The 26,429-nt window shown below is 38.0% G+C and overlaps 1 protein-coding gene across 1 annotated transcript in view; it reads left to right on the top strand.

Moving 5' to 3' along the window:
- PPP2R5A (protein phosphatase 2 regulatory subunit B'alpha) overlaps positions 1-24,176 on the top strand; it is a 45,165-nt gene extending 20,989 nt beyond the window's left edge. Inside the window, exons 3-13 of the mRNA XM_017811661.1 lie at positions 3,172-3,273; positions 8,521-8,613; positions 10,559-10,689; positions 10,896-10,955; positions 12,169-12,277; positions 14,702-14,755; positions 18,734-18,784; positions 19,686-19,805; positions 19,892-20,019; positions 22,101-22,202; positions 22,969-24,176. Coding sequence (XP_017667150.1) covers positions 3,172-3,273; positions 8,521-8,613; positions 10,559-10,689; positions 10,896-10,955; positions 12,169-12,277; positions 14,702-14,755; positions 18,734-18,784; positions 19,686-19,805; positions 19,892-20,019; positions 22,101-22,202; positions 22,969-23,095 — 1,077 coding nt within the window. The 3' untranslated portion in view covers positions 23,096-24,176. The remainder of the gene's footprint in view (positions 1-3,171; positions 3,274-8,520; positions 8,614-10,558; positions 10,690-10,895; positions 10,956-12,168; positions 12,278-14,701; positions 14,756-18,733; positions 18,785-19,685; positions 19,806-19,891; positions 20,020-22,100; positions 22,203-22,968) is intronic.
- Positions 24,177-26,429: the final 2,253 nt, after the last annotated feature.

Below are 26,429 nucleotides of genomic sequence, written 5' to 3'. Positions count from 1 at the left end.
GCCTTAAATGTTCAGTGAGAGCTTTTTGAGAGCTTGAGACAAAAGATCCCTCCAAGCCTGAATAGTATTTCTAATCTCCCTGGCAACTGGCAGCAGAAAAGGTCTTTGCTGTGAATTAGGACGAAGTACCAGCTTTCAGAAAAAACTCTGGATGGATCTCCCTCCAAATAACATGTGTGTCAGACTTGAGGCCTTTCTTTGTAGCAAAACTTCTATGAGATTTAAAAGTTACTGTTTTGGTTTTTGTTTGGGTTGGGTTTTTTTAAAGTTTTTAGACTGTTCAGTGTTACTGCATTAAAAGAAAAAAACATATGAGGTTTTTTGGCAGAGTTTGAAGGATAATGTTTTTTGGATGAAAAAGTAGAAATTGGCCTTAATGAAATCCAGCTATCATCTGACTGGTAGGAAAGGACTGACAGACAACAGAAATTCCCTGAAAAAAGCCGGAGTGGCATCAGTGGCAGAAGCAGAGCCGATTTCTTTCCAAAGCCCCTTGTCTTCCCCTAGGCCTGAGACACCTTTCCTCCAACTTGCAGAGGAAACAGCCTGGTTTCCTTGGAGTCGCCTGAGTCTTGGGAAGGCTAAGTCAACAATCCCTTAAAGATAGCAAAAGGAAATGTTGTTCCTGACCAGTGCATAGGCAAGGTCTGTGCAGGTGAGGAGGTCTCCCTGCATTTCTTCTCTTCATATGGTCTCTCTGTTACTCCTCTATCTCCTTGTGCCTATCAAGCTCCCCTCATTCTCCAACAGCATATAAAAATCCAGTGTAGATAAGATTGTCCTAGCAGGTTAGAAGAGTTGTGAATTCAGAATTTGAAAGCAATCGGGTATGCTTAATCTGCACGCTCAGAAATGTGAACTGAACGTAGTGTCTCAATGTTGAGATGCTTGATAAGTGCACAGACAACTAGGGACTTTTTATTTTGTTTTAATGAAGTATAATTGCTGTATCTCAATGCATTAACTGGCACATTTTCCGATACTGTTTTTGGAAAACTTAAACCCAGCATCAGCTTTCTAAATTATCTGGAAACTATCCAGCTGTAAAAACCTTTTATGATTTGTATTTCTCAAATCAGTTTTGGGATAAGATGCCACTTATGAAAGAAAGAGAAGGTTTTAAATAATGTAAGAGGATATAGAGAAGAATTTGCCAACAGAAGAACAATGGGAGTTTTAACCCAAACCATGTTTTTGATCAATACTAATAGCAAGGCCTTAGAAATAGGCAAATGAGATAGGAAGCAAAAGTATTGCAAACATAAAGAAAACAAACCCTTTTTTTTTTTTTTTTAGGGAGACAGGCTATTAAATAAAAAGGGTGTAAGGTTTATTCTAATATTTATTTGTTATATTCTCAGGAGATCAGTGGAAGTACTGAATACTCTGAATAATCATACAGTTACCTTTTTAAAGGTCTGGCTGAGAGGCTTGCTGTTTGTTTCTGCTACAGAAGTATATTTAATAGTTGGTACCTTTGTTTTGGACTTGAAATGTTTGTATTCACTACTCTGAGATTCTGTGCTGAAGTATTGATCAGTTCAGTTCAGCAAAATGCATCTAGAAAGAGATGCATTTTCAGAAGATGTAACCAGAAGACTTGTAAGCAGAGGTAAAGCATCCTCTGTAGGGGACTGATTCATATGTTGCAGGGTTTTTTGTTGTCTGTCTAATAAGAGTAGACAAAGCAAATAACAGAACCAGAATTGTAATCTTGGTTTTTGGGCTTGATTAAAATTAATATTCTCTGATTCCTATTTCCCCCCTCTTCTTCTCCCCCCCCAGGCACTTGCTCTTTTGCTCTGGAATCCCAAGTCCCTTGTGTTTACAAAATTAAAGGACGACTGTACTTTTTTTGTGAGGGGTTTAGTTGGGGGTTTTTGTTTGTTTGTTTTTCCTGTGCAGTAAGTTTGGAGACAGCTGTAGTGCCCATCCATACCGACATCATTGCTCTTCTACTGCAGAGCAGCAGCTCTGCAGCTTTGCTGTGTCCCAACAGGAGAGAGCAACAGGATGTAGAATGAAGGGCATGGGAGGAAAGGAAAAGTCAGTTTATGCAACAGCTTTTTATCTTGTTTAATGAGGCAGCTGATTCTTCTGTGTAGAGCCAGATGGGTGACTTCAGGATCTTTTTCTAAAGTCCTTTTTGCAAGATTCTTCAGGCACCTTGGAGACTCCATGGAAGGTGTGCAGGAGCATTTGCTGCAAACTGTCAGACATTTTCTTTTGTGCTTAGTGGGCTTGGGTGATGAGCAGCTATTTGAAACAGATTTGATCACAAAGACTAAAAGAGTTTTAAAGGTGATTGAAAAAGTTGGGCTAAAGGTGTTCCTGAAAGAACAGTAGAAAATGCAGAAACAAAATTAACTTCATGTTCTCTTTTTTTCACGTTAAAGGGTTTTAAATCTAGTGTGTTATATCTGATGGAAGAGATGACATTTTTCTTTTGTCATCTGAATGGTCTTCTATCCAAACGTTTATATACTTCAAAAATCCCTGAAGAAATATTTTTAAACTTGCCCCTTTGAAATTGATTTGATGTGACTATATCTTACTAAAAGTAACTTAGTAGCTATTTTTTCTCTTCTGAAATCAAGAAGTTACAACTGTTACATATTTCTAACTTTGAAAATTTCAAGATGTTTCAAGGTTTTGGAAAGGTGAAAGAGTGAAAAATGTAAGCAGAAATACCTTGAAATGAAGTAAAGTGAAGAACCCTGAAATAAGATATATTTTTGGGATTGTCTGACTTACATATGGAGAGCTCTGTTTAAATCATAACTGGTTAGTCATACTGTATTTGTTGTCTTATATAAAACCTCAGCTCTTGGTGTCACATAGTTAAAAATTGTTTTTTATATAGGGAAACCAATTTTTTTTTTTAACTTCCATAGTTTCAGGGAAAATTTTAAATATGACCATGTCTAATTACAATCTTGTAAAGCGGTTTGGACAAAAGTTACTCGTTATTTTCATTGGCCTGTTTTCAGACTCTTGGCTATTTGTATTTTGAAGTTTAGGGGGAAAAAAGAATCACAAATGTGGTTATTATGTTACTTTTTTTTTAGGTAGTTTTGTTTCATGTCAATTTAGGATAAAAGCACTACCTTACTGAGTGTGATCTGTGGAAAAATAAGCAGTGATACAATTTTTTTTTTTTTTTACTTGCAGATAAGTTCTAACATTTTCAGAACACTTCCACCTAGTGATAACCCAGATTTTGATCCAGAAGAAGATGAACCAACTCTTGAAGCCTCATGGCCCCACATACAGGTATGTGATTCCTTTATTTTCAAGCCTTTTTGTAAGGCAAGAAGTGTGAATACTTAAGTAAGTTCGTGTCCTTGGTAAGAACATCAAAATTGCTTTTATAATACAATTGAGTTTTTATACTTGGGGGGGGGGGAAGTGGTGTTTTTTTTAGCATGTATAAATATGGCAGAATGTAACTCTCTTAAATTGCTTAAATACTCTTTTTTTTTAAGAATGATTGCACTGTAAAGTGTGGTGTATGTATTGAAATATAGATATTTTAGGTAATGTTCTTTACTTAAGAGGTTTTTCTGCGACTAAGCCACTTCTTAGTGTGGTTTCAATAAAATATAAGTTAAATGTGAAAAGGTCAGTTTCTTGTGACAATGACAAAAAATGGAGTAAAACCCTTATTTGTCTTTTGAGCAAGAAACAGAAACTCATTCTTCCCATCCTCTTCCCTCTCTCCATGCAAAAACTTCACAATATCGGCGTTGTTTGGTAACAGTTGGTCAGATATTCTGTTGTTGCACTTCTGTGCCAATCTCGTGGTTTTTATAGCATTGCTGTATCAATTGTGCGACTGACTTGCAATGCTGCCGAATTTTACTTTATTTTCAATCAACCATTAAAAGTTATAATCATCTAAGTTCATGCCTTGGGTAGGTCGTTGCTGATTTTATATGAGTAGTATCTGGTAAAAGTGAAGCAGCAACTCATAGTAGTGGGTAGAAGATTAATAGCTACTGCACATCTGCATACCATTTTCTCTTCCCTCTTTAGAGTTAAAATGTTACTCTGCCCCTCTAATATTACAGTTCTACTGTACCAACAAATGCTCTTATTTAAGAACTGGACTTCAAATATTGTCTATAAGAAGTATGTCTTCAGCATAGTATTTGAGACTTAAACCACAGGAGAGTTAAATTATCACAGGAAAAAACCTTTGCAGGTTAAAGACTGTGATAATTATTTTCTTATATATGGCTAGTTCCAATTCATAGGAGAAATGTCTATAACTGAACTAGATGAGAGGCTTGATTTTTGTAGAGTGAGAGGGTGCAAGGGCTATGCAAGTGTCTCTTAAAGTCAGTAGTGGCACCATCTGACTTCTAAATATCTCTGTCTCAGGAGTAAAATTTGTAAATGTTAGCTCAGTTCACTTCAGGACATAATTAAATTCTAGTTCTTTTTATAGAAAAGGACTTTTGATTTTTGTGATCAGTTCACTTGTGCTTTAGGCTTGTCTAAGAGAAAGTGAAAGAGGTTCATAGCCTGTGGTGTTATTTGAAATTTTATTTTAAGCGTTTCCCATGCCTTTTCTAAAAGAGTATTGGCCAGGCTGTCTGGTCATTAATTGTGAATTTCCCTCTCTTGTATCAGTTGTTTGTGCTGCCCTTGGAACAGACTGCTTACTACAGCACAATGGAAACAGTTTTTGTTTTCCTCTCCTTCCTTTTACAGTTCATGTGCTACTGGATGGTAGAAGACTGAGTTTGATAACTTACTATTTACCCTCCAGGAGCACAAAGCTGCTGGAAGTGTCGGATTTTGTGTGTGGAAGAAAGGGGAGTGTGCACAACCATTCCCTTCCATCAAAAAGCATTATTATTTTCTGCATAGTCTAAAGGACTGTGGGGAGCAGGGATGGATGTTTTGCTCACTTCTATTTGTGACTGCTTAGTTGCAAACAAATTCAGAATTCTATCTTGATCTGACAGTCAGGTGGCCAGTTTTCTGGGAGGGGAAAGAAAAAATCTGAATCTCTGCTCTTCTCTGCTTGAATCTGTTGGCATTTCTCTTTAAAATATCATAAGATAATGACTTAGTAAGTTACCAGAGTGTGTAGTCACAACAGAAGACTCTGGACCTTCAGTAAAATGAAAGACGTTGCTTTAAGGCACTTGAAAGACGTTGCTTTAAGGCAATGCTGAAGATGGTTTGTAACAGCCAAACTAGGTTGAACAAGCTGGCATTAAAGCCCCTGTATCTTTTGAAGCTCAGGGAGTTGCACAGTTGGTGGAATTGGTAGCTTAAAGCAATTATGTTCTAGTGGTCCCTGCAAAAAAGACGATCAAATCATGGAATTATTAGGATTTGTATTTCATAGCTCTTTGACCCAAGCAGAGACCACTTTTGAGGACAAAACCTACTAAATCCAACAGCTTTCCTCTGATTTAGTGTTTTCAATGGTAATGCTTCAGTTAAACTCAAAGTTGAGCATACCTGTCTCTTTAGGTAGGATCCGTTGTGGCCAGAATCCATTCTGCTGCCCCTGGCTGATAGTTGTTGTTATGCTTTTAAGTTTGCAAATGTTAGGATACAGGTGAAGTGAGAGGCTGGCTTGTCCAGAGATGGACACTGCAACTTGCTTCCTGGAATAGCTTGGATAAAGAAAGTTTCATATATTTCCCAGGGCTCCCAAGGATTTCTAAAGTTATTTGATACACAGTTGATATCTGGAAGGTAATCTTGGACAGCTTGTAAAAAGTTGTCACAGCATTATGTTTTAACTTAGTTCTTCTGCTTGATGTTTATTGCAGTCACTGTATCTGTTCATGGAAAGAAGCCACAATTGTCCTTTCTCCCTCTGTCCTTTAGGGAGAACAAAATATGCCAATTTAGTATTCACTTACGAAAGGTGCTCTATCCCATGGCAATTCTATTGGCCACTTCTCTGTATCCTTTCAGGTTTTAATAAATCTCCTCAATCATTTGAAGGGCTGTGGATCTCTGTATTGTCAGTATCTTCCTGGGCTATCCTAGGATTTCATCTATCACTTCCATGGCTTCATTGTGTAGTTGGATCTTAGTCGTCCTATTGTTAACCCTTTCTTGGCTTAAGGGCTTGCAAATGCTTATCGGAGCTTTTTCATGGAACACTGTGACTTTGCAGTCCTTGAGTTTCATCCTGTATTTATTCTTCCAGGCCTTCAGGGTCAACTTGTCCTTTCTCACTGGTAATATGACATACTTTTTTTTCCTATCTTTTTCCACTTGTGGTAGCTTCCAGTATTGTCTAAGTGGTTATCACACAGTGACCACAACAAAGAACAGTCTCGACAGAAATATTTAATATAGCAATTTATTACAGAAATCTTTGCTAAATTTAATTCCAAATTAATCCCCATGAAGCTGTGCTAATAACCTCCCTCTAGCCATATGTTTCCCATTTCTGTAGAAAACAACTAATGAATTTATCTAGTTGCTAATTTGAAAAAGGTCAGTAGAATCATAGAATGCTTTGGATTGGAAGGGACTATTAAAGATCACCTTAGTCCAAGCCCCCTTCCAATGAGAAGGAACACCTTGCAGTAGATCAGGTTGCTCAAAGCTTGGTGTCATCTGCAGACTTGGTGGGGGTGCACTCATTTCCACTGCTTGTTTTGAGGAAGATATTAAACAGCCATGGTTGAGCTCTCTTTCTAAGACAGAGGATGGAGTATGCTAATATTTAAAATTATATTATTGGATTGTCTATTACCAAGCTTTTAAAAATTCTGTCTTATGTTGTCTGTTTGGCAACTGTGTGTTATTAAATTAAGGCTGTACAGGGAAGCTTGGGTTTTAATACGATTTTAATACAATACAGTTACATGAAATTTGTACACACGAATCTGTTTGTTCTAGAAAAGAGAAGACTGAGAGGGGATCTCAAAGGCAAGTGTCAAGAGGGTGATGCCAGATTCTTTTCAGTGGGGCCCAGTGACAGGACAGGGAACAATGGCCATAAACTAAAACACATGAACTTCCACTTCAACATGAGGAAGAACTTCTGTACACTGAGGGTGGCAGAGCACTGGAACAGGCTGTCCAGGGAGGTCGTGGATTCTCCTCATCTGGAGACATTCAAAACCCACTTGGACACGTTCCTGTGTCACCTGCTTGAGGTGACCCTGCCTCAACAGGGGGGTTGGACTAGATAATCTCCAAAGGTCCCTTCCAACCCTAACAATTCTGTGATTTTATGTAAACTGTTGATAAGAAAAGCTCTTGTTACAGTCTGTCAGAGGAGGAGAAAGTGAAGGGTAACTTGTGTTTCTGAGCTTCTGCTTTGCAGATGCAGCAAACCCTCCTCGAGGCTATGTGTAAGTAACTGTCAGCTCAAATGTTCTAGATAAAAAGTACTTACTGTCACGCATTTCTCTCAAGTGAACTTGATAATTATAATTATGAATTACTCAGGTGCTGGCTCTCAGTTTAATTAGAGCTCTCAGAGGGGTAATAGTTGAAATACATGCCTGTGAGTATGAGCACAGCTCTGCGTGGGTTTTATTTGGAAGTCCAGTCAGCGATAGCATTATGTACCTAAATTGCATTTTGGTATTATTACTAATCAGTTGTTTAACTAACATGGAGTTATGAAATAAGCATTGAGAACATAAACAGCTCTGAATAGAATCTAAATGTATGAAATCTTCCCTCTCAATTCAGTCTTAGTTAAGAGATGCCTTATATGTATTTTATTAATCTTAACATTGTTACAGAAGGACAGTATTTTGTGTCTTGGCCTTTTGATGAACCTCAAAATATGAGACTTGTGTTCTGGCCTCTTCGTGCCTCCCTCTGCTACCCCAGGCCCTTGCTAGCTCTATCTCCTGACAAATTTTTTTTGTCTGTGGGTGTTGTGGGATTGTAGCAAATGGGGACTTGAACTGACAGAAATAATATGCTACAAAATACAACAGATATTGAAGATAAATCTGCACAGGATCTTGTTATTAGAATTGAGTGTCCAGGATATAGAAGCCTAATGTTAAGCCTAGCTCTTTCAGTTTCTGTGTATTCATTCAGCTTTTTTATGTGGCTCTTCATTTTTGGAGTTTGCAGCTGAAATTTAATTTCAGGAACACTTAGCAGCCTTTTCTTCGTCTGTTTAAGGAATCATGTGGTGTTAGAGCACTTAATTTTACCCTCATTGCTGCCAAGTGTTTGGTAACTTACTTCTACATGACGAATTCTTAACGCGGCAGGAAATGTGAACATATGTAACATTTAGAACTTGTTTTTTGCCCAGTAGAGATATTTTCAGTAGGTTATTTATTAAGCTTTGACACTTCAGGGAATTAAAGTGTTCTTGATACTTACTGTAATTCTTTCAGTAAATTCCGGTAGAGGCTGTGATTAGGCAGTTGTGTTAGGCTTTGATTTCCTTTGGTAGTTTTTAAACATGTGAATAGTCCCACTGGCTTTGGTGGTGGTGACAGGGCTGAGATCTGTGTTAAGGTGTACTTACTAACTTAAAAATTTTCATTTCAATGTTTGTAGTTGGTGTATGAATTTTTCCTGAGGTTTTTGGAGAGCCCGGATTTTCAGCCTAGCATTGCAAAGAGATATATTGACCAGAAATTTGTACAGCAGGTAAGTGGGGAGTTTTTCCACCCCTAGATTTAAAAATCACCTCTCAAGCATAGTTTATCAGATGGGCTGTTTAAAATTTTCATGTTGACACAGGGTAAATTTCAGTTGTTTCAGCAGTGGTTTCTGCCAAACAGTAAATAAACAGCACACCGTACCACAGAGGCTATATGTAATTAGTAGCTTCAGCAACAGTTCATTTTGAGGTATCAGCCTCAGTGCTTTGCAGTGCAAGATATTTGTAACTTCTGAATGCAAGTTGTGTTTTTAATGATTTTTAACTTAATTTCAGTCAATTCAACAGTGGGCTAATTACATTTTTGTAGTGCTTTTGTTTGTTTCTTTTAATAGATTTATCACAGGAAAACTTGCAGCAAACTATTTTCCTGTAAAAAATTTGTGTCCTTACCGTACACGAAATGTGTTCCAACATCTGTTAACTTGTGTCTAAATAGTGTCAATCTCTTTACTGTACTAACCACAGAAGAAGAATCCAATAAGAAAGTACAGGAAAGTACAGTATAGGAAGATCATGCTTCACCATGCAAAATAACAATGTATGAGCAAGAAAATGAAGTGAGATTTCATATTAGATATAGCTGCTCAAGGAATTATGCTGTAGAATACCATAGCAATTTTTGTTCAAGGTGAACTCAGAGGGGATTTTTTTTTTTTTTCCACCATGTCAAAATATTTGTTTGCTCAGTATCTGAAGGGTGAGTGCTGGCAGGCCATCACAATACAGCAGTGAAAAGTGAAAACATAGATGGACTCTTTCCCTCCCCACCTTCAGTGACTGCATTTAATTTCCACTTATTTGATTCTACTATTCTTGTTTATAGATGTTTCCTTCTTCTTGGTTTTGTTCAACTTCCCCATAAAATTTAGGCCTGAAGCTGCTGCTGAACTGTTGGCTGTGGCTGTCCAGTTTACTAATTGACCCATGGTCCTTAAGAGCCTTGTTGCAGAATTTCAGTTTGACATTTCACTTGATCTTTCTCTAGAGTGCAAGAAAGACAGTGCAGTGAACAGCTAGCTATATATGGGGAAAAAAGGTGGAGTAGTGACCTTGAGAAATTCCTTCTAAATATAAAATTGAAATGAGCCTGAACAAAGTTCCTGAACAGCTGTTTCCAGTCCCTTGTGCTGCTTGGTACAGATATACCCAACCAGAGGCATTGGCTGAGCAGGAGATGGTAGTGACTGCTTGAGTTGAGTTACTAATTTGTTCAAGACAGCTAGCATTTCTGAATATGCTGTTACTCAAACATGCAGGAAAAAAAACCCAAAATTAATGGTCTGTAATGCGATTGGAGTATTTTTTGATGTCTTCGAGTGAGCGTGGTCTTCTCTGTGTCCTTGGAAAACTTTGTACAAAAAAAAATGCGTGCAAAGTCTTGTTAGCTTCTTGCAGCATTTAGTCAGTATTAGCAGAGAATCAGTTAATAATTACCTATCTTGTGCGTATTTTATGACCTCATTAATTGTAAAATCTTTTATATAGGATTGCTTTTGCTTAGCCATCAAGACATAAGTATCTTTTGGAGATAACTAGTAAAGGTTTTTAATTAAGAAATTGTAAATAAATGACAGAGATTTGATTCATTCTGATTTCTTAACAAGTATAAACCACTTACCTGTGGTTTGATCATCTCATTCTTGCAATTTTATTTTTATTTTCATAGTATAATAGTTATTGGAATGGCTTAGGTGTCTTTGTATACAGGCTTTGGAAGGGAATGAAGCTGATGGGTTTATTAAAAAAAACACCTTTGTTAAAAATGTAACTTTGAAAATATACTATCGACATCTAAACAAAATTTACAGTTAAGGTGATTCTATTTTTTCTAATGTAACCTTGTAAATTAAAGATAAAACTCAAATCAGGTAGGAACAAAACAAAATTCAAGTCTTTCAAAAGTAATACATTTAAATTTAATTTTTAAAGCTGTTGGAGCTCTTTGATAGCGAAGACCCACGAGAACGTGATTTCCTAAAGACAGTGCTTCATAGAATTTATGGAAAATTCCTTGGTTTAAGAGCATTCATCAGGAAACAGATAAACAACATTTTCCTCAGGTATGCGGTGTGCGTGTGTGGCTGTGTTGAGGAATATTTTATCTTGCCTTTATGGTCTGGGTCTGCAGTGATTTATTCTTGAAATAAAAGACCTGGTTTTAGTTTGTGATCTGGCTTTCAAATATTTCAAGCTTATTAAGGGTTATTTCTTTGGGATCTCTGATCCTCTGTTTCAGTTTTTGATGGTTGTCTCTTTTTGGTACCAGGTTTATATATGAAACAGAGCACTTCAATGGTGTTGCTGAACTTCTTGAGATATTAGGAAGGTAAGTTTGATCTGACACAGAAGAAATATAACATGTTATTGTGGGTGTTTGCTTCAGCTTTTCTGCTTTGGGAATGAAGGGGGAAGAGAGTTATTACAGCAACAAGTGATAAAGTGCAGTCACTGATAATCTAATACCGTCTGGGTTACCACATGAGTATTAAATTAGGATACAGAGTATAAATTATTCATTTTTCAGTGGAAGTTTTAAAGATGACTGGCAAAATGTTTCTCAAGGGTCCTTGTTTGTCAGGCCTATCTACCCTTGCTTATCTTACATCTGATAGATGACTTGTTCTTTGATTCAGAAACTGAATGTTAACTTTCACCCTCATGCTGAATGAAGTGCTTTAATCCTCAGCAGGCTGATTTTCTTTAGATTCTGTTCAGGAAAACCTTGTAAGTGCTAGGGGTTTTTTTTTTTAGTTACCTTATTTTTACATTATTTCACTAATTTAATTTTTAACTTTGAAGTTTCTCTGTGGTAGTTTTTTACTGTTTTTCCAAAATTGTCACACACATTTCACGGTAGAAAATTTTGTAAATATTTCTGGTCTAACTGAAAATACAAACATTGTGAAGCTATTTTGGAAAAAAACTTCATGAAAATCAAGCAAAAGGGATGCCATTATTTTCTCAGATTTGCTTAAAATGTAAGGGGGAAAAAGAAGCCAACCTTTTCCTGAAGGACTTCTGTCTGTTCTATATATAAGGTGACTGAATCAATGACAAACTATTTAACTTTGTTTTTGAAGGGAAAGGTTGTTTGACAATCTCAAAACAAATGTTCAAACTGCAGTGTTAAAGTAGTTGAAAATTGTATGCCATCTATTTTTTTTTTCTCTCCAAGTTGCTATTGATGGTGGGTGAAATGGATCAGCTTTCTGATGCATGTAAGCTTTACAATTGGACAGCAAGACTTACTGTAGATGATTTTACTTAATGGAAGTCATGATAAAAATATTTCAGCTCATCTAATGAGTATTATTTGTCTTCTACTGTGGTTCTCTGTTATTCCTGCCGAGAGTCTAAAACTCTCATGATACCAAAACTTTAAAGGTTGTGCATATGTAGTGCTATTTCATGGCTTCAAAATAATCAGGTTTATAAACTGAATTGGAAAGGGAGTGTCTCTTGAACTTAAAGAAATTCTTGACTTGCTAGGAAAAAATATTTTTTAATTAAAAATAAATCCTGCTTATTCATGTTTTCAGTATTATCAATGGTTTTGCACTGCCACTGAAAGCAGAACACAAACAGTTCCTTATGAAAGTTCTGATTCCCATGCATACTGCAAAGGGATTAGCTTTGTTTCATGCACAGGTAAGCTTTTGCCTATTTCTAAGCGTGGTGGGGTTTTTTGTATTTACATTTGAAAATAATGAAACTTGAAAACAGTATATGTTATAATATCAGTATTCCAAAATATTTGCAAATTCAGTCACACAGTTGCACTTTTAAAAAAATCTTATAGATCTTATATTTAAATGGTAATTTGGATGTAATATTTAGCATATATTACAAGTGAAAGAATGTAACAGTGAGTCGAAGTCATGTCAACTGAAGTGGGAAGCTTTTTTGCTTGTAGTCTTGTCACACTTAAAGTTTCATTTAATCAGAGGTCCTCATGCTGTTGTCATTTCTTTTATGTAACCTAAATGCTGTTTCTAAAGGAACCTTGAGTATGGCCGGGTACTTATTTCAGAAGTGCTTTTTTATTTCTAAAGACATACCAGTGATGGAGTGGGGAGGAGAATGTTTGTTGCCATTTATAAATGGCAGAAATGCATAGTAGCTCTCTAGATCAGCTGGAAATTATGTAGATCCATGACACACTGTCAGAATGCTGCAGCTCTTCATCTGACTTTGATTCTTATACTTGCCACAGACATTCAGCATTTTATTTGAGGGATAATCTGTATCCTTTCCAGACATATGACACTTGAATATTGAATATATTTGATGCAAACTTGCAAGTAATTCTGCTGTGGCTAATTAAAACTTGCCTTCTAACTTAGCTGACTAATAGAGCTCTTTATAGACTAAAGATACAAGGAAATGGGTTTTTAATTAAAGTGAAGTCACTATTACTGTATAGTCAACAAACAGGATCAAGTGAAGAGCTCTGTTAATTCCTAATTCTCATATGAAGTTTTAAATTAATTAAATCACTTGTCTTTGTGGTTTATTGCTATGCAATAGGCTGCTCCCTGGAATGAGTCAGTGATACAAAAGAGGCCAGTCACCTCCCAAAGGTGTTCTCAGTGACAGATCAGTACAGCAAGCTGTCCTTTTTTTTCTGGAATATCTTAAATCCAGTTCATGGGTTCCTGAAAGGGGCCCTATTAATTCAGCTGTGCTATGTACCCAAAAGTAGTGTTTGGTCTGCTGACCAGACCACTCCTCTGTCCCTCCATAAAACACTTTGCACACGCACCCAGCACTGTGTGTTCCTGGTTTCCTGTTATCCCAAGGATGCAAGCCAGTGTGAAATCTGCTTGTCAATCCGAAGTGGCCTGGTTGCTTTGTGCAAATGTAGCCTACCCTTGAAAGTGAAAGCCTTAAAGCTGAATTAAGCTTGAGTCTTTGTGCCTTTGAACAGTAAAGCAATACTGTACTATATATATATATATAAAATGGGATTTTATGAGATTAATGTGTGGCATTTACTGTTTTTTGAATCTACACAAATATATCCATAGCCTAAGGGTAAGAGAAATAAATTAGACCTGTTGCAATTACAGCATTGTAATTATCTGCTTTGGCATATCAGATTAAAAAAAAAAAAAGAAGGAAAAGTAATGCTTGAATTCAAGCATACTGAGTAGTGAAATGTAACACATGTATACAATTTTGTCTTTGCTTTATATGGCTAAATGAAAAATACTGTGACTTCTTAAAAAAAGTCTTAATGGAATCTAGGATTGTAACTGCTTCAGTGATAGGATTGTTGTATGCTTTCTGCATGGGATGGTCGTTTAGTTACTCAACTATGTGCTAATTAACTAAACCCTAAGCAATTATATAACATGAAATATCGCACCTTGGCCTGAGAAGACCCCTGCACAGAAACCACTAGAGGCTGGGAGAGCAGTGCTGATGGCTTGATGACATTGTGCTTCCCCACTTCTTACACCCTTCCACAGGCACTTGTTGGCCATTGCTGCATTGGGACAGGACACTCAGCTGGTCAGCAGCTGCCTGATCTCTTGTGGCTGTGGAATGTGTTAAAATTCTTTCACCTGTAATCTTACCACTGAATGTTGTGTGCTGTAGGTGTCTAGTATTTGAGCAGTGTGCAATGTGTGCTCAGTCAAACCTATGTTAAAACTTGTTTTTTTACTGAAAGTATGGCCTTTTTTACCTCAATATAGATGTTTGAAAATGATAGCTTTGTAATGTTGGTACAGGAATTGATGTAAAGAAAAATCTGCCTGGTTACTGGATCTAAGTTAAGGAAATACCTGTCAAGCTTAAAAGTAATTTTCTTTTAGGGAATTTTCTTAAGGCAAAAAAATATGGTTTTTAGTATGTGGGAAGTTTTTGTAAGATAGAGCAGGCTTGTATATCTTGCTGCTTTAATTGCTGTTTTGTTTAGTTTGGACTAATATGAAGTGGCTGCGTAGGGATGTTTTGGGTTGGGTTCGCCCGTGATCTGTAGCGCTTCCATTAGAAGTTGTGATAGTTATGCTGCAATGTCTAAACAGTATCTGTTTAAACGAAATAATCATATGACTTACATTCTAGCTCGCCTATTGTGTTGTACAGTTCCTGGAAAAAGATACAACCTTAACAGAGCCTGTAAGTGTTTTTCAGTTGAATTTTTTTTCTATTTTTAATTTCAATTACATATTTCAGTGTAACTTGTTCGAATTGTATAGCAGTGCTGTCTGTGCTATCCTGATTAAAGATCCACAGGTAAGGTTTTCTTGGGGGGGGGAAAATTAAATCTAGAACGGTTGTTAAGAAAGTGCTGGGTCTGGAAGGGCAATTCTCTTAACCTGTGGCCAAGATACTAGTGGCTCAAACTTTTATTTAATTCTGTGCTCTATCATGCAAATTACTATGCTTGTCACAACTGTATTCTCTCCTCATAAGAATTAAATTTCAAGGGTTTTGGTATTAATTGCTTGTGCTTAGCCACTGCATGAAGTAGTAATGTTTTAGGGAACAAACAATCCTAAAACAAAAGTTGAAAAGAATAACAACACTTTATTTAGACAGAACTCTGAAATTCCAAAGGCACTGTTCCTGCTCTGTCTCTCTGGTTCCTGGGGTGCCTCTTGGCAGTCAGAATACAGGTGCTTCAGGCATCAGTGGCTTTTGCCAGTCTCCCATAATACATATTGACAGCTCAGCTAAAAAGGGTTTTGCAGTGCTTCGTGCAAGGGCTTTGGCAGGGCCCATAGAAAAGAACAGAGGCCCAGGGCAGTGCAGCAGCTCGTGGGAACACAGAATGATGTCAGGCCAGCTACAGCAGAAACTGGTTTTAGTTGGACAATCAAAAATATTTTCCCTAGGAGTATGCTGGTTTTAAGTACTTTATCTTTTTTTGTGACAGAAAAATGAAGAGCTTATGCAAATTCTATTTCTTTTTCTATAAAGAATAAAAGATAAACAGCTTTGGGAAAGCACCATTGATCTTCACTGGTCTTTCAGTAGAAGCTTGTTTTCTGCACAGGCCTTCAGTACTGATGTTCCCCATCAGCTGACAAGTTATTCTGTAGGTGGTGGAAGGTGTCTAGGAATTTGCTTTGTGTGCTTGAAAGCATTTTCTTCCCCCTGTGCTGCAGTGTTCCCAGCTACACTGGTCAATTAGCTTATTTTGTGGGATAGGGTGAGGAGAAAGGACTTGCATAACCCACATTCCTTAAGCAAAGCAGTAAAACAACCCAGGCATTTTGACAGTTAAAGTTGATATGTGAGCAGAAAGCGTGTAGTATTACATAAAAACCTGCAAGAGTGAATGAAGTGACAACGTGACAAAGTCAGAACTTCATGACATGAATTTACACAAGTGTGATGCAAGATCCAAACCCAGACTTGGAAGTGAAGAAGGTAGGGCTTTGAAGTAGGAGTGCCATCGTGCAATTCTGAGGTTTGTCTGGACTGTGGTATATACAATTCTGGTTGCTTCTTAATCAGTAAAGGAGAATTTGGAATGGAGAAGATATGAGAATTCACTGCAGAGTCACTGCCTGTGTTTGCTTTGGTCATTACTCTGAGCTCACAGTAAAACTTACTTTGTAGAGAAGTTAAAGTTAATAAGATGATAAGAAGTGAAGCTTTAAGAAACTTTCTGAAATGCTTGAAAAGTAAATGTTAAAATTTGGGGCAACTGATGAGATAGCATTGGAAATTTTTCTTGGCTTTAGGTCAAGTAATATTTTAAGAACTCCATCAGAAGGCTGTCTTCACGCATACCTTACTGTTATTTTTCTGGCAGGAATTGTCACTCAGGGTCAATTTAGAGGACATTCAATCCGAGCTCTTGTAGCTATGGTAGTCTGCCTCAGGTCAGTGCTGATGTTTGCAGAGCTGACAAGAAGAGTTTGTTACCTAACCCTGCTAAGTGCAGTGGCCTTTACATTGAAGAAATCAGACTAAACGTGCAGTCCTTGTAGGTGGGACAAGTTTTCTACTGTTGTAAGTCACTTTATGGGAATTTTGTAGCTCAAGGAAGAATATTAATCTTAAGCCTTTTGTGTAGTAAGAGCAACAGGATTTCAGATCTGCATTTATATTGACTACTTCTTTGAATAAAATCTATAAACATACATGTGCATTTATCAGCTTTTTGATATGAAAGCACAGTCAAGCTTTCATATTCAAACTGATATTCTTGAGGTGTACGCTGTTAAACTCAAACTTGTTATTTCTTTATCAAGTTGAGAATATGAGTCTCTGTAGCAAAGTATACTCAGACATTCTAGCAGTAACATGTGCTGGAAAGTGGACTTTTCTAGAAAACTCAGATTTGTGTTCTTGAGACCAGTAAATTCGTGTTCCAGTTAGGGATGTATGGTAGGTTCTCACACTTTTTGTTGGCAAATGTGCTTGTCTGAAGTTTCTTTCTTACTTGCCTTGCTCTGAGGGAAGGGAGGCTGTCAGCGGAATGAGCTATTATGCCTGGAAAAGTATGGGTTTGTTCTGTAGAATTATGAAATCTCAATAGTATATAAGTCATTCAGTTATAAGGTAATTAGCAGAAAACAGGCCTAGATTGAAAGAGGTTTTACATACGCAAATTTAAATTACTAATCTAGTGAAACAAATGTAATTAATTCATGCAAGTCTGACTCCTTGGAGGAGAAGCAAGCGAGCGAAGGACTGCCTGATCTGGTAACTGCAGTGAAATGGGGGAACTCAAAACTTCTCCCCCCTCACTGTGCCACCTGCCCCAGCTCTTCTGCTCCATCCATGGAGCAGTGGGGAGGCCAGGTCAGTGCCTGCCTCCAGGGAGGGAGCTCTGCCTCTGTGGGCCAGAGGCCAAAGGTGTCACCCGTGTGGGCTGACCCCGGCCTCCCGCTCCTTTATCAGTGTCAGATGCTGGTGTTAATATTTCAGTTGTCTGCATCTTCCAGCCAACTGGGTGGAACTGTATGGTCAAGGCTTTGTGAAGAAACTGTTTTTTCCTTGTAACTTGCTCTGTTTTTGTGGATTTGAGCATAGAACTTTACCAGCTGCCTGAGGCTTCTGCATTTGCTCAGTGTCATTTGAAGCGACAGTCAGTTGTGTAGTAGCGGGATGTGTGAGTATCCTAGGATAAAGACTTGTGGGCACTTAAAGTCATACTAACTTTTTCTTCTGGAAAGCCACTTTTGGTAGTACATGTAGTTGTGAGTAAAATGGCCAGCTGGAAAGCCAAAGGAATTCAGCATGACAAAAAGCAAATATGGAAGGTATTCAAATAGTTGAATAAGTTTTCCCTTTGGATATGATCAATTAGGTGCTGTTGTATCATAAAAATTAGAGGTCTTTTTCTAGGAATGAAAGTGTATGAAAGCTCTGAGAATGTTTTTGCTTGTGAAACATAGCTACAGCTTTTTTTTTTTTTTCAAGCCAGCATTAATTTTGTAATTTAGATGCCACATGAGATGTTTTCTTTCTAGGAAAAATGCCTCCAGCCTTTCTTTGTTGTGTTCTCCCCATTCCTTTTGGGCATTGTACTTTCCAATTAATTTTCCCAAAGATTTTTTTTTCCCCGGTCTTGCATAAGATAGTATAGATACTGGAATATATTTTCCCTGCAAGTTCACATCTTTCTTACTTTAGTTTCCAGTCTAACATTTCATATTCTAGAAGAGAAAAGGAAGAGTTGGAGGCCATGGCTCCTCTGTAGAACCCTGTTTGTGCAGGCAGCATATAACGCTTCCTCTCAGGCTCCAAACCTTTGGTGATAAGGCAGGTGTTCCACAAAGTATGGATGAGTAGAAGACAAAAAAACGTTCTGTGAAATTTAGCTACAGGGGGGTTAACTTCATATTGTGATGCTTTGATGTGATCAGCATCCTATCAGTTAATGTATGTACTGGGATGGGAGTGGAGTGTGAACAGATAATCGTAGACATGAGAAGTGATGAGGGTAGAAGTTATTCTAATAACCTAAACAAGATTAAGTATTTAAATGAGTTTTTATTTTCAGTGGAACTGCATTTAGCTGTATTCAGTTTTCACTGAACCTCTGGATAAGGAAAAGCAACCTAGTGCTTTTTTTTATCTTATCAAGTATGTAATAGAAACTTGTTCTGCTTTAACTTGTTTGTATTTTTCATATAGGTAATCAGAGGACTGCTCAAATTTTGGCCCAAAACATGCAGTCAGAAAGAGGTTGGTTTTGTCTCTCATTTCTGGTGTCTGCTGTGAAGTAAAATGGCATGGGGCAGGCTCACAAACCTTCCCTCTGCTGTGCTCAAGAGATTTTGCAGAAAACTTGGAGTTCTTGAGGCACTCAGCTTTGTCGTGCGACTCAGTGTAATTGTTTTGTATGTCTCTGTTCTGACTATGTTAAAACCATATTCAAAGTTGCATTCTAATTAAGATATTGTATAAAGAAACAATTTTCTGAGGTGAGAAGTATTTTAGTAGATATAGACCAGGTTGAAGGTGGTCATCTGCAATGTGACACGTTTGAGATGCTGAGCAAGTGTCTGGTAAATAAACATACTTTCTTTTTTTGCAGTAGGCTAATAATTTTAAATGGTCTTGGGAAATTTTCTTTTCCTGGTTTCTCCTGTGTAGTTAAAAGGAGTTTAAAAACCAGGAGTTTAATTTATGCCACCAGATTCCATCCCTGACAGCTCTTTAAAAGTGGGATCCCTTAACGCTGTTGTCCCTGTTTTTTTTGAGTGGTGTTAAATTTTTCTGTGCCACCCACCCAGCGTTCTGCTGGTTGCAATTTTATGTGGGAATTAACTATTTATCACTTCAAAACTTACTTTGGAGATCTTGCATAATTGTAATCTCTGCAGCCATTCTTGAAATCAAATGCAGAAGCAGTTTGAAGTATTTCAGAGTGTTTACACAAAAGAAGCCCAAGAGGAGAGCTGTATCCTGGTAGCTGAAATGGATGATTGACTTCTTTTAGGCTGCAAAAACCCTGTGGATGTCTAATGTATTGTAATTATACACAGTGTTCTTTGCAGGATTCATGACTAATGTATAAGCTGTATTTTGTTTCTGTTTACAATGGCGATACAGAACATTCTCATCCCTTTTTTTATATAAACAGGTAATGTTTTTAGGTGAAATTGAAGAAATCTTAGATGTAATAGAACCGTCACAATTCAAAAAAATAGAAGAGCCTTTATTTAAGCAAATATCCAGGAGTGTGTCAAGTTCACATTTTCAGGTAAATAAAAAAAAAAAATATACCCCCCCCCCAAACCTTGCAATAACTTCTTTTATGGTTGTTGACTCCTAAACTTTGTGTTTCAGGTTGCAGAAAGAGCTTTGTACTTCTGGAATAATGAATATATTCTTAGCCTGATTGAAGAGAACATTGATAAAATTTTACCAATTATGTTTGGCAGTTTGTACAAGATCTCCAAAGAACACTGGAATCCGTATGTAGTGTTTACCTTTATCTATAAAAATAAACTGTCCACTGTTTCAGGTTTGGATTGTGAGCTTGACAGACGAATGCCACTGTCAACTATATTGTGCTTTCACTGTTCTGCATTGTTATGATGGAGACCTGGAATTTATTTTAAAAGTATGAGGAAATTGGATGATGGTCTTTATATTGTAATCACACTTGATCTTATGTGTTAGTTCAAAATGCAGATTAATGCTCCTTAGACCAAAACCATTTCCAAGGGTTGCTTCTGCTACATTTATGCTTTACTGTCCTTTACTGCTTTAAGATGAATAAAATTCTGGGTCTTAATAAGTAGTTATTGCTGCCCAGTGAGATAAGAAGAGGAAAAGATATTCGCAGAGAAGAGTAATGCCTACGAGTATAATGGATGGTAGGACTGAGAAATGAGTGACTACTTCATATTATATTTAATGCCACAAGTTAAATATTAGTATTTTTATATCATACTTGAAAGATATTGAAATACTAAAAAGCGAAGTGTGCTGGTGCCAGCACCCTGAATTGAGTTGCAAGTCTGTGCAGAATGTGAAGCTTGTGCAGGCAAAAGCCAGGGTGAGCAGGAGCCTCCCAAAGCCCTGGAGTAAATCAGATGTCCTGTTTTAAGCCCTTGGGGGCTTTGAAATTATTCTGAATTTATCTAGATGGTGTGTCTAGTTTTAAATCTAGTAGCTGAGACTGAATATAAATTTTGGGGAACTACTTCTTTGAATATCAAGATACTTGGGACCTCAGCAAATTTGGAGGATATTCCTCTTTATCTGTAGAGAGAAGTTGATCTTTATGAAGGAAGTAAAAGACACAGGATAATTGCATACCTTGAGGACAAGGAGGTTTGAGGAATAAAGTCTAAGCCTTTGGTTTTAGTCTGTTCTGGAGGGCAGCAAAACATGCTTATATCCATCTGGCTGTCTGATATGGACTTAACCACATACTCAAAATCAAGCTTTTCCTCTCAGAAAACCAAAACTCTGAATAAGCTTTTGACTTCAAACCACATGAAAGCGAGGGTACAAAAAAAGAGAAAAATTAAAAGTGTGTAAACAGGCAAAGCACACTGTGTGTTCTGAATGAGTGCAAGGCTCTGATGAACAGCTGGGAGATTTCCTAGTACCACAATGGACAGAGTGTACTGAAAAGGCAAACCTGGTCCTTTGGGTTACTTCCTTAGGGTTTTTTTTCTACTCATTTTTCAAGCTCACAGGGCTGCAGCCTTGCAGTCAGTGGGGAACTACTAGTGAGGGAAAAGAGGGGAAAGAGTTTACCTACTTTTTGATTAGTGATAAGCTTAATGACAGGTACCTTTTTGTGTTTCTTTTTGTTGCTATTTTTGTATTTCTCTGTGTAACTAAGAGTGGTTTTAAAGGAGATAAACAACACAGTGTTTAAGATAGTTTATTGAAATACGAATGTTATCACAAAAGGAAGGGTGATACCTAATGTGGAAATGAGGTCAGCCAAGTAACACACAGCCAGTGTTGCTCACGCAGCTCTTGAGTTTTTTAAAGAAAATAAGGTACCCAAAACCATTATCTGATGTTCTCAATTCAGTTCTCTAGTGGGGCATGTGCAGCAGCACTGCCTGCTGCCCAGAAATACTGCTGGGAAAGCTTTGTGTGGTTGTGCTAAACCACACTCCTCTGGCTCCTCTGTTGCCTTCTTGAAGCTATTAGCCAGAAGTTTTATTTTTCTAGACTCTCATATTTCATTATTCAAATATTACAAAGTTGTTGTTAAAACTTGGTTTATTAAAGGTTAACATAATTGAATGGCTTTTAGAGTACAGCCACAGCATGAATAATTATATCTTGTGCATATTACAGAAGTCAGGAATTTAAGGTTAAATAGCTGTTTCAAAAAATGTTTAACTATACTATAATTTCCTCTGTAAATTAATGAAATGAAAAGGATTTTGTTTCAGAAACTCACTGACCTTACAGTAGTATCTTGAATAAGAAACTCAGAGTCCAAAAAAGAAATTGAACGTTTGTTTAGTGAAGTTAACTTTGTCATTGAGTAACTCTAATGGCTGTGCTGCTTCTGTTTTAGAACCATTGTGGCACTGGTGTACAATGTGCTGAAAACCCTGATGGAAATGAATGGCAAGCTTTTTGATGAACTCACAAGCTCATACAAAGCAGAAAGGCAAAGGTACTGGTTCTTTTTTCAAATGCCCATTTGCAGATTGTATATCGAAGATGTAATTTCAGATGTTACTTTGCTGTTGTGCCTGTGGGGTTCTGTAGTGGAACTGCTCATGAGATGTTTGCTGCGGGATGTCCCTTGTGTGAAGCTCCCATATGCAGTGATGTGGTGGGAGCTGAAGGCCCAGGAGGTGGCAAGAAGTCCCCAGCTCCCTGTCCTGCCTGTGCAGGGAGCACATGCTCTCCTGTGTGGTGAAACTGGGCTCAGCTGCTGCTGGCTCTTCTGCCTCAGGGGTGTCTGAAGACAGCTGAGCTGGAGAATGCTTCATAGCTCAGCAAAAACATCTCTTACCCTACTGACCTACTGAGCAGCAGTGCTGGAGTAAGGGAGGCAGGGTGTAGGTTATCCTTGGCCAGCTGAGACCACGTGCCAAGTCTCCTTTCAGTAGCTGTGCTCTTCTCCCCTCATAATGCTTAGTCCCTTCTTATTTTGTTTGCACATGATAAAGAAGCTTCTTAGAACTGCAGCTGTCTGTGCAAGGCCACACTACAGCAATTGTCTGCGTTTGCTGGAGCAAAGCTACAGTTTCAGCACTAACCATTACTGATTTGTACACTCACTTTTTAACTGAGGAAACTGTAACTGCCTCTAAAAATAGCTTTGGAGAAAAACTTACAAGAGGAATTAGTAGATGTAAGTCACAGTTAAGTTACCGCATTTCCAGATTGCACTTGAAACACATCTGAAATCGATCCTTTGCTCTTTTCTACAGAGAGAAAAAGAAGGAATTGGAACGTGAAGAGTTGTGGAGAAGGCTAGAGGAGTTAAAGCTTAAGAAGGCGATGGCAGAAAAGCAGACTCACAACGTGCTCAATGCACATAATACAAGTGCCAAATAAAAGAAATGACCACCTCTACTCGGCAGACATTCTTTTTTGTACCCTTTTGAAATATATAAGGATTTGCAAAAGAAACCTCATCAGTATAAAAGAAACAGCCAATTTTTTTTCTCTGGCAAATGTAAGGATTCGAATTTAAATACAGCAGTTAAGTGATGTCATTATCACAGCATATTGTAAATTTGTCTAATTATTGATAGACTGTCACTTCCAACGTTTCATAGAACTGAATTATCATCCTTAATGAGTGAAATAATTATGGGAGTGGTGAGAATTATGACTTGAATTTTTGATTGTGTTGCACATAGGTGGTATAGTTTGCTATGTACACATTTTTCTTTGTTTTGTATGTGCTTTTCACATTGCTGCATACTTTGGTTAAGATGATAGAAAAGGCTTCTAGTTGTGCTGTATTTTCTCAAATAAAACCAAGGTACGTTACCAGTAACTTGAGATACTCAATATGTGCCCCTTACAGCATTGAAAGGAACTGGGATACAGTGCTATCCTTGAATTCCTGATTGGAGTCAGATTTAGATTTATATAATGCTCACATAGAAGGAGGCAAGGTAAGGAGAGAGTCAGCTGCAACAGGTTGGGGTGGCCAGTGCCTCTACCCCATTCTTGCTGTGTCTTGGTCCTGGGCTAGTTAGGGATTTCCTCCTGCTACAGCTGAGGATGGAGCTTCCTCTAGAGAGCCCATCAATGATGCTCCTCATCAGCCCAAGGACCCTGCAGAATAGTGCAGGTCTCTCTCACAGACTATCTTGGATGTTTCTGTGTTAGTTTAGCATCTCATGGACTGAAGAAGAGACCAAAATTGGCATTATTTTTTTTTAATAGTAAAGAGGAAAGTGAATGTCAAGAAATAGTTCCTTGTTTTCTTTAAAGAAAATGCAGTCTGTTTCTTAAAGGTGGAAAGCTGACAGTAGAAGTCTTGTCTGTTTACTTGATCAAGTATTTTTCACATCTTTTATCAGAGTACCATTCCAATCTCTTAAATTGCAGTTGTGTGGAAAAATTTTGTAATGAAAGATCTTTGGGGAATTGAGCAGCGTTCAATAAAGTCTTTATGTTTGTATTTAGTGCGGTACCTCACATCTTTGTGTTTATGAAGACCAGGAGAATTAGTATGACTGTTATGAATAACCTTTTTTAAGTGCTCAAGTCTCTGACTAACCTGTTTGCCACTTTCACTGAGTGGCAAAAGTGTTGGAGGCACAGGCTGCTGGGGGTTTGTTTATGGTGAGTAGGGTGGAAGGCTTGGCTCTGCTCCCTGGTGGTGAGAACAGCTGAGGCAGGTGTCCTGGGCTTCCCTTCCCTTCTGTGTGACTGGTTTACTGACAGTATTCAAGGAGTTTCGGAGGGGGGTGCGCTGGGAAGGTCTTTGCTACACTGTTTGAGTCGATTTCATTACACTTTTATTGTTGCTTCATTTTTGCTTCTTAAGTAATTGTTTCACAGAGGATACAGGACTAGCAGTACCTGAAGGGATTTACACTTCCAACAGCTCTGTCAGATCAAAACTAATTAATTGCTACTTTCTAACTGTCAGTTTTATATAAAAGGGTAGCCCCTGCCATGCTAGCTAGCTGCCCAAAATTTGGGGAGAGGGGGAGGAGGAATCCTTTACCTTTCACAGTGCTTCTTCTTGAAGGGAGAGGACCATCCCACAGGCACAGCTCACCTCAGTTTAGTGCTTTAGTGCCTTTTTGCACTTAGAAGAATAAACCCCTAAATTTGTGACACAAAATATTTTCAGCTGTCCTACAGCCTAAAGGAAATTATATAAATATTGGGGAACTGAACACCTTGCAGTGATACAAGGACCAAATCACTGACATTTGCAATTGTTACAAGTTGTTCAAAAAGGTACTTAAGCTTGATGTCCGTATTTGTAATACAAAAACAACACAGTAGCTGTAAGAGGCCTTTCCAAATTGTGCAACCCTTGCAGTTAGAATCAGTCCTATAAATAGGTATGTAAAAGAATGGTTTCTTGGCTGGGATTGTTGGGCCTGCTCTTGTAACAACATTTCCTTATAAAACAAAACATCTTGATAGCTGAGCTGTAGTGACTGAAGTGGATTGCTGAGGGAATTTATTGATGGGGGGGGAAAAGTACATACTGCAGAAAGGAGTGTATTCTTTATTTAATGATACCTCCTCCTCACCCTACAGCTGTGGCTGTCTTCCACCTTACCTTCTCTGAGCTTGCGGGCAAGGAAAGAAGAAAAAATGCAGTAGGATCCAGCAGGAGGAGCAGGATCCATCAGTACCTGATCTAATTATTGTTTCTAAATGTTTTTGTAAAATCCAAGAAAGAGCTGCTGTAATATTATTTGTTAAAGAAACACTTGGGTGTTTCTTTCACAGTGAGGAATCAAGAAAGCTCAGTTGTCTCTCTCTTACAGGGCTAAGGGCCTGTTCCCTGGGTATTTGGGAAAGCACAGGGCTATAAGCTGACTGGGGAAGCCGATGGAATGCTCTCCTATCAGCACAGGCTGTTATGTAGCAAAATCAATGGGGTATTTCTTGATGTGGATGGTCTAAATGTGTGGGGGGGTTATCCACACCCCTCACCTGGTTTCTGTCCTATTCCCCACCGCTCAACAGGGATGGAGTAGCTCAGTTGGCTTCAGCTGTGCAGTTAAAGCTCATTCCTTGCTGTGCACTTTGCTGACCTGTCTCACCTGAAGTCCTGAACAGGACCTGTTCAGGACCATCACTGCAAGGTACTGAATAAAGTGGTGACTGAGCACCACCTTTCTCACATACAAACATTTTTCTCCCAAACAACCAGTTCTGCTGTTTTGTTTATCTTACTATTGTGAGTTGTTGCTCCCTTGTTTAAGGCTGTGTTTGGTCAATGCATTGCCTTGATTTGCTTGGGGAATCATCTGAAAGTAGTACATTTTGTTCCAAAAGAACAAAGAAGCCAAAAAAGAAAGGAAAAAAGCTGAGGGGGGTACTTTTGATACACTTACTTATTCCTCTGTTAATACTGTTAGAAGAGGAAGGAAGAAGCAAAATATGATTTGGCATTCTTACAACAAAGCCTTCAGAGCAAGCACATTGGTGCACTGCTGCCCTGTAGACTCCACAAGTCCAAGTCTGGTATCTCAAGTAACACAGGACTTATAAGGAAGAAAAAGACACCACCACCCCAGCACAGTTAGTTAGCAGTCATTCCCTTTATAAAAGAGAATCACATTTCAATGCCCTGCTGATGAAAGACTATTTTTCACTTCCTTAGCAAAGACTGGTGGGGAAAGAGGGATAAGCAACAGCCTGAGAATGACTTTGAAATGGACCATCAGCTAAGCCCCCCAGT

The sequence above is a fragment of the Lepidothrix coronata genome, unplaced genomic scaffold, assembly GCF_001604755.1.
Source record: "Lepidothrix coronata isolate B3197 unplaced genomic scaffold, Lepidothrix_coronata-1.0 Scaffold33, whole genome shotgun sequence".
Classification (NCBI taxonomy): domain Eukaryota; kingdom Metazoa; phylum Chordata; class Aves; order Passeriformes; family Pipridae; genus Lepidothrix; species Lepidothrix coronata.
The sequence above is the reverse complement of the archived record's forward strand: the minus strand, read 5'-3'. Positions and strand labels throughout refer to the sequence as shown.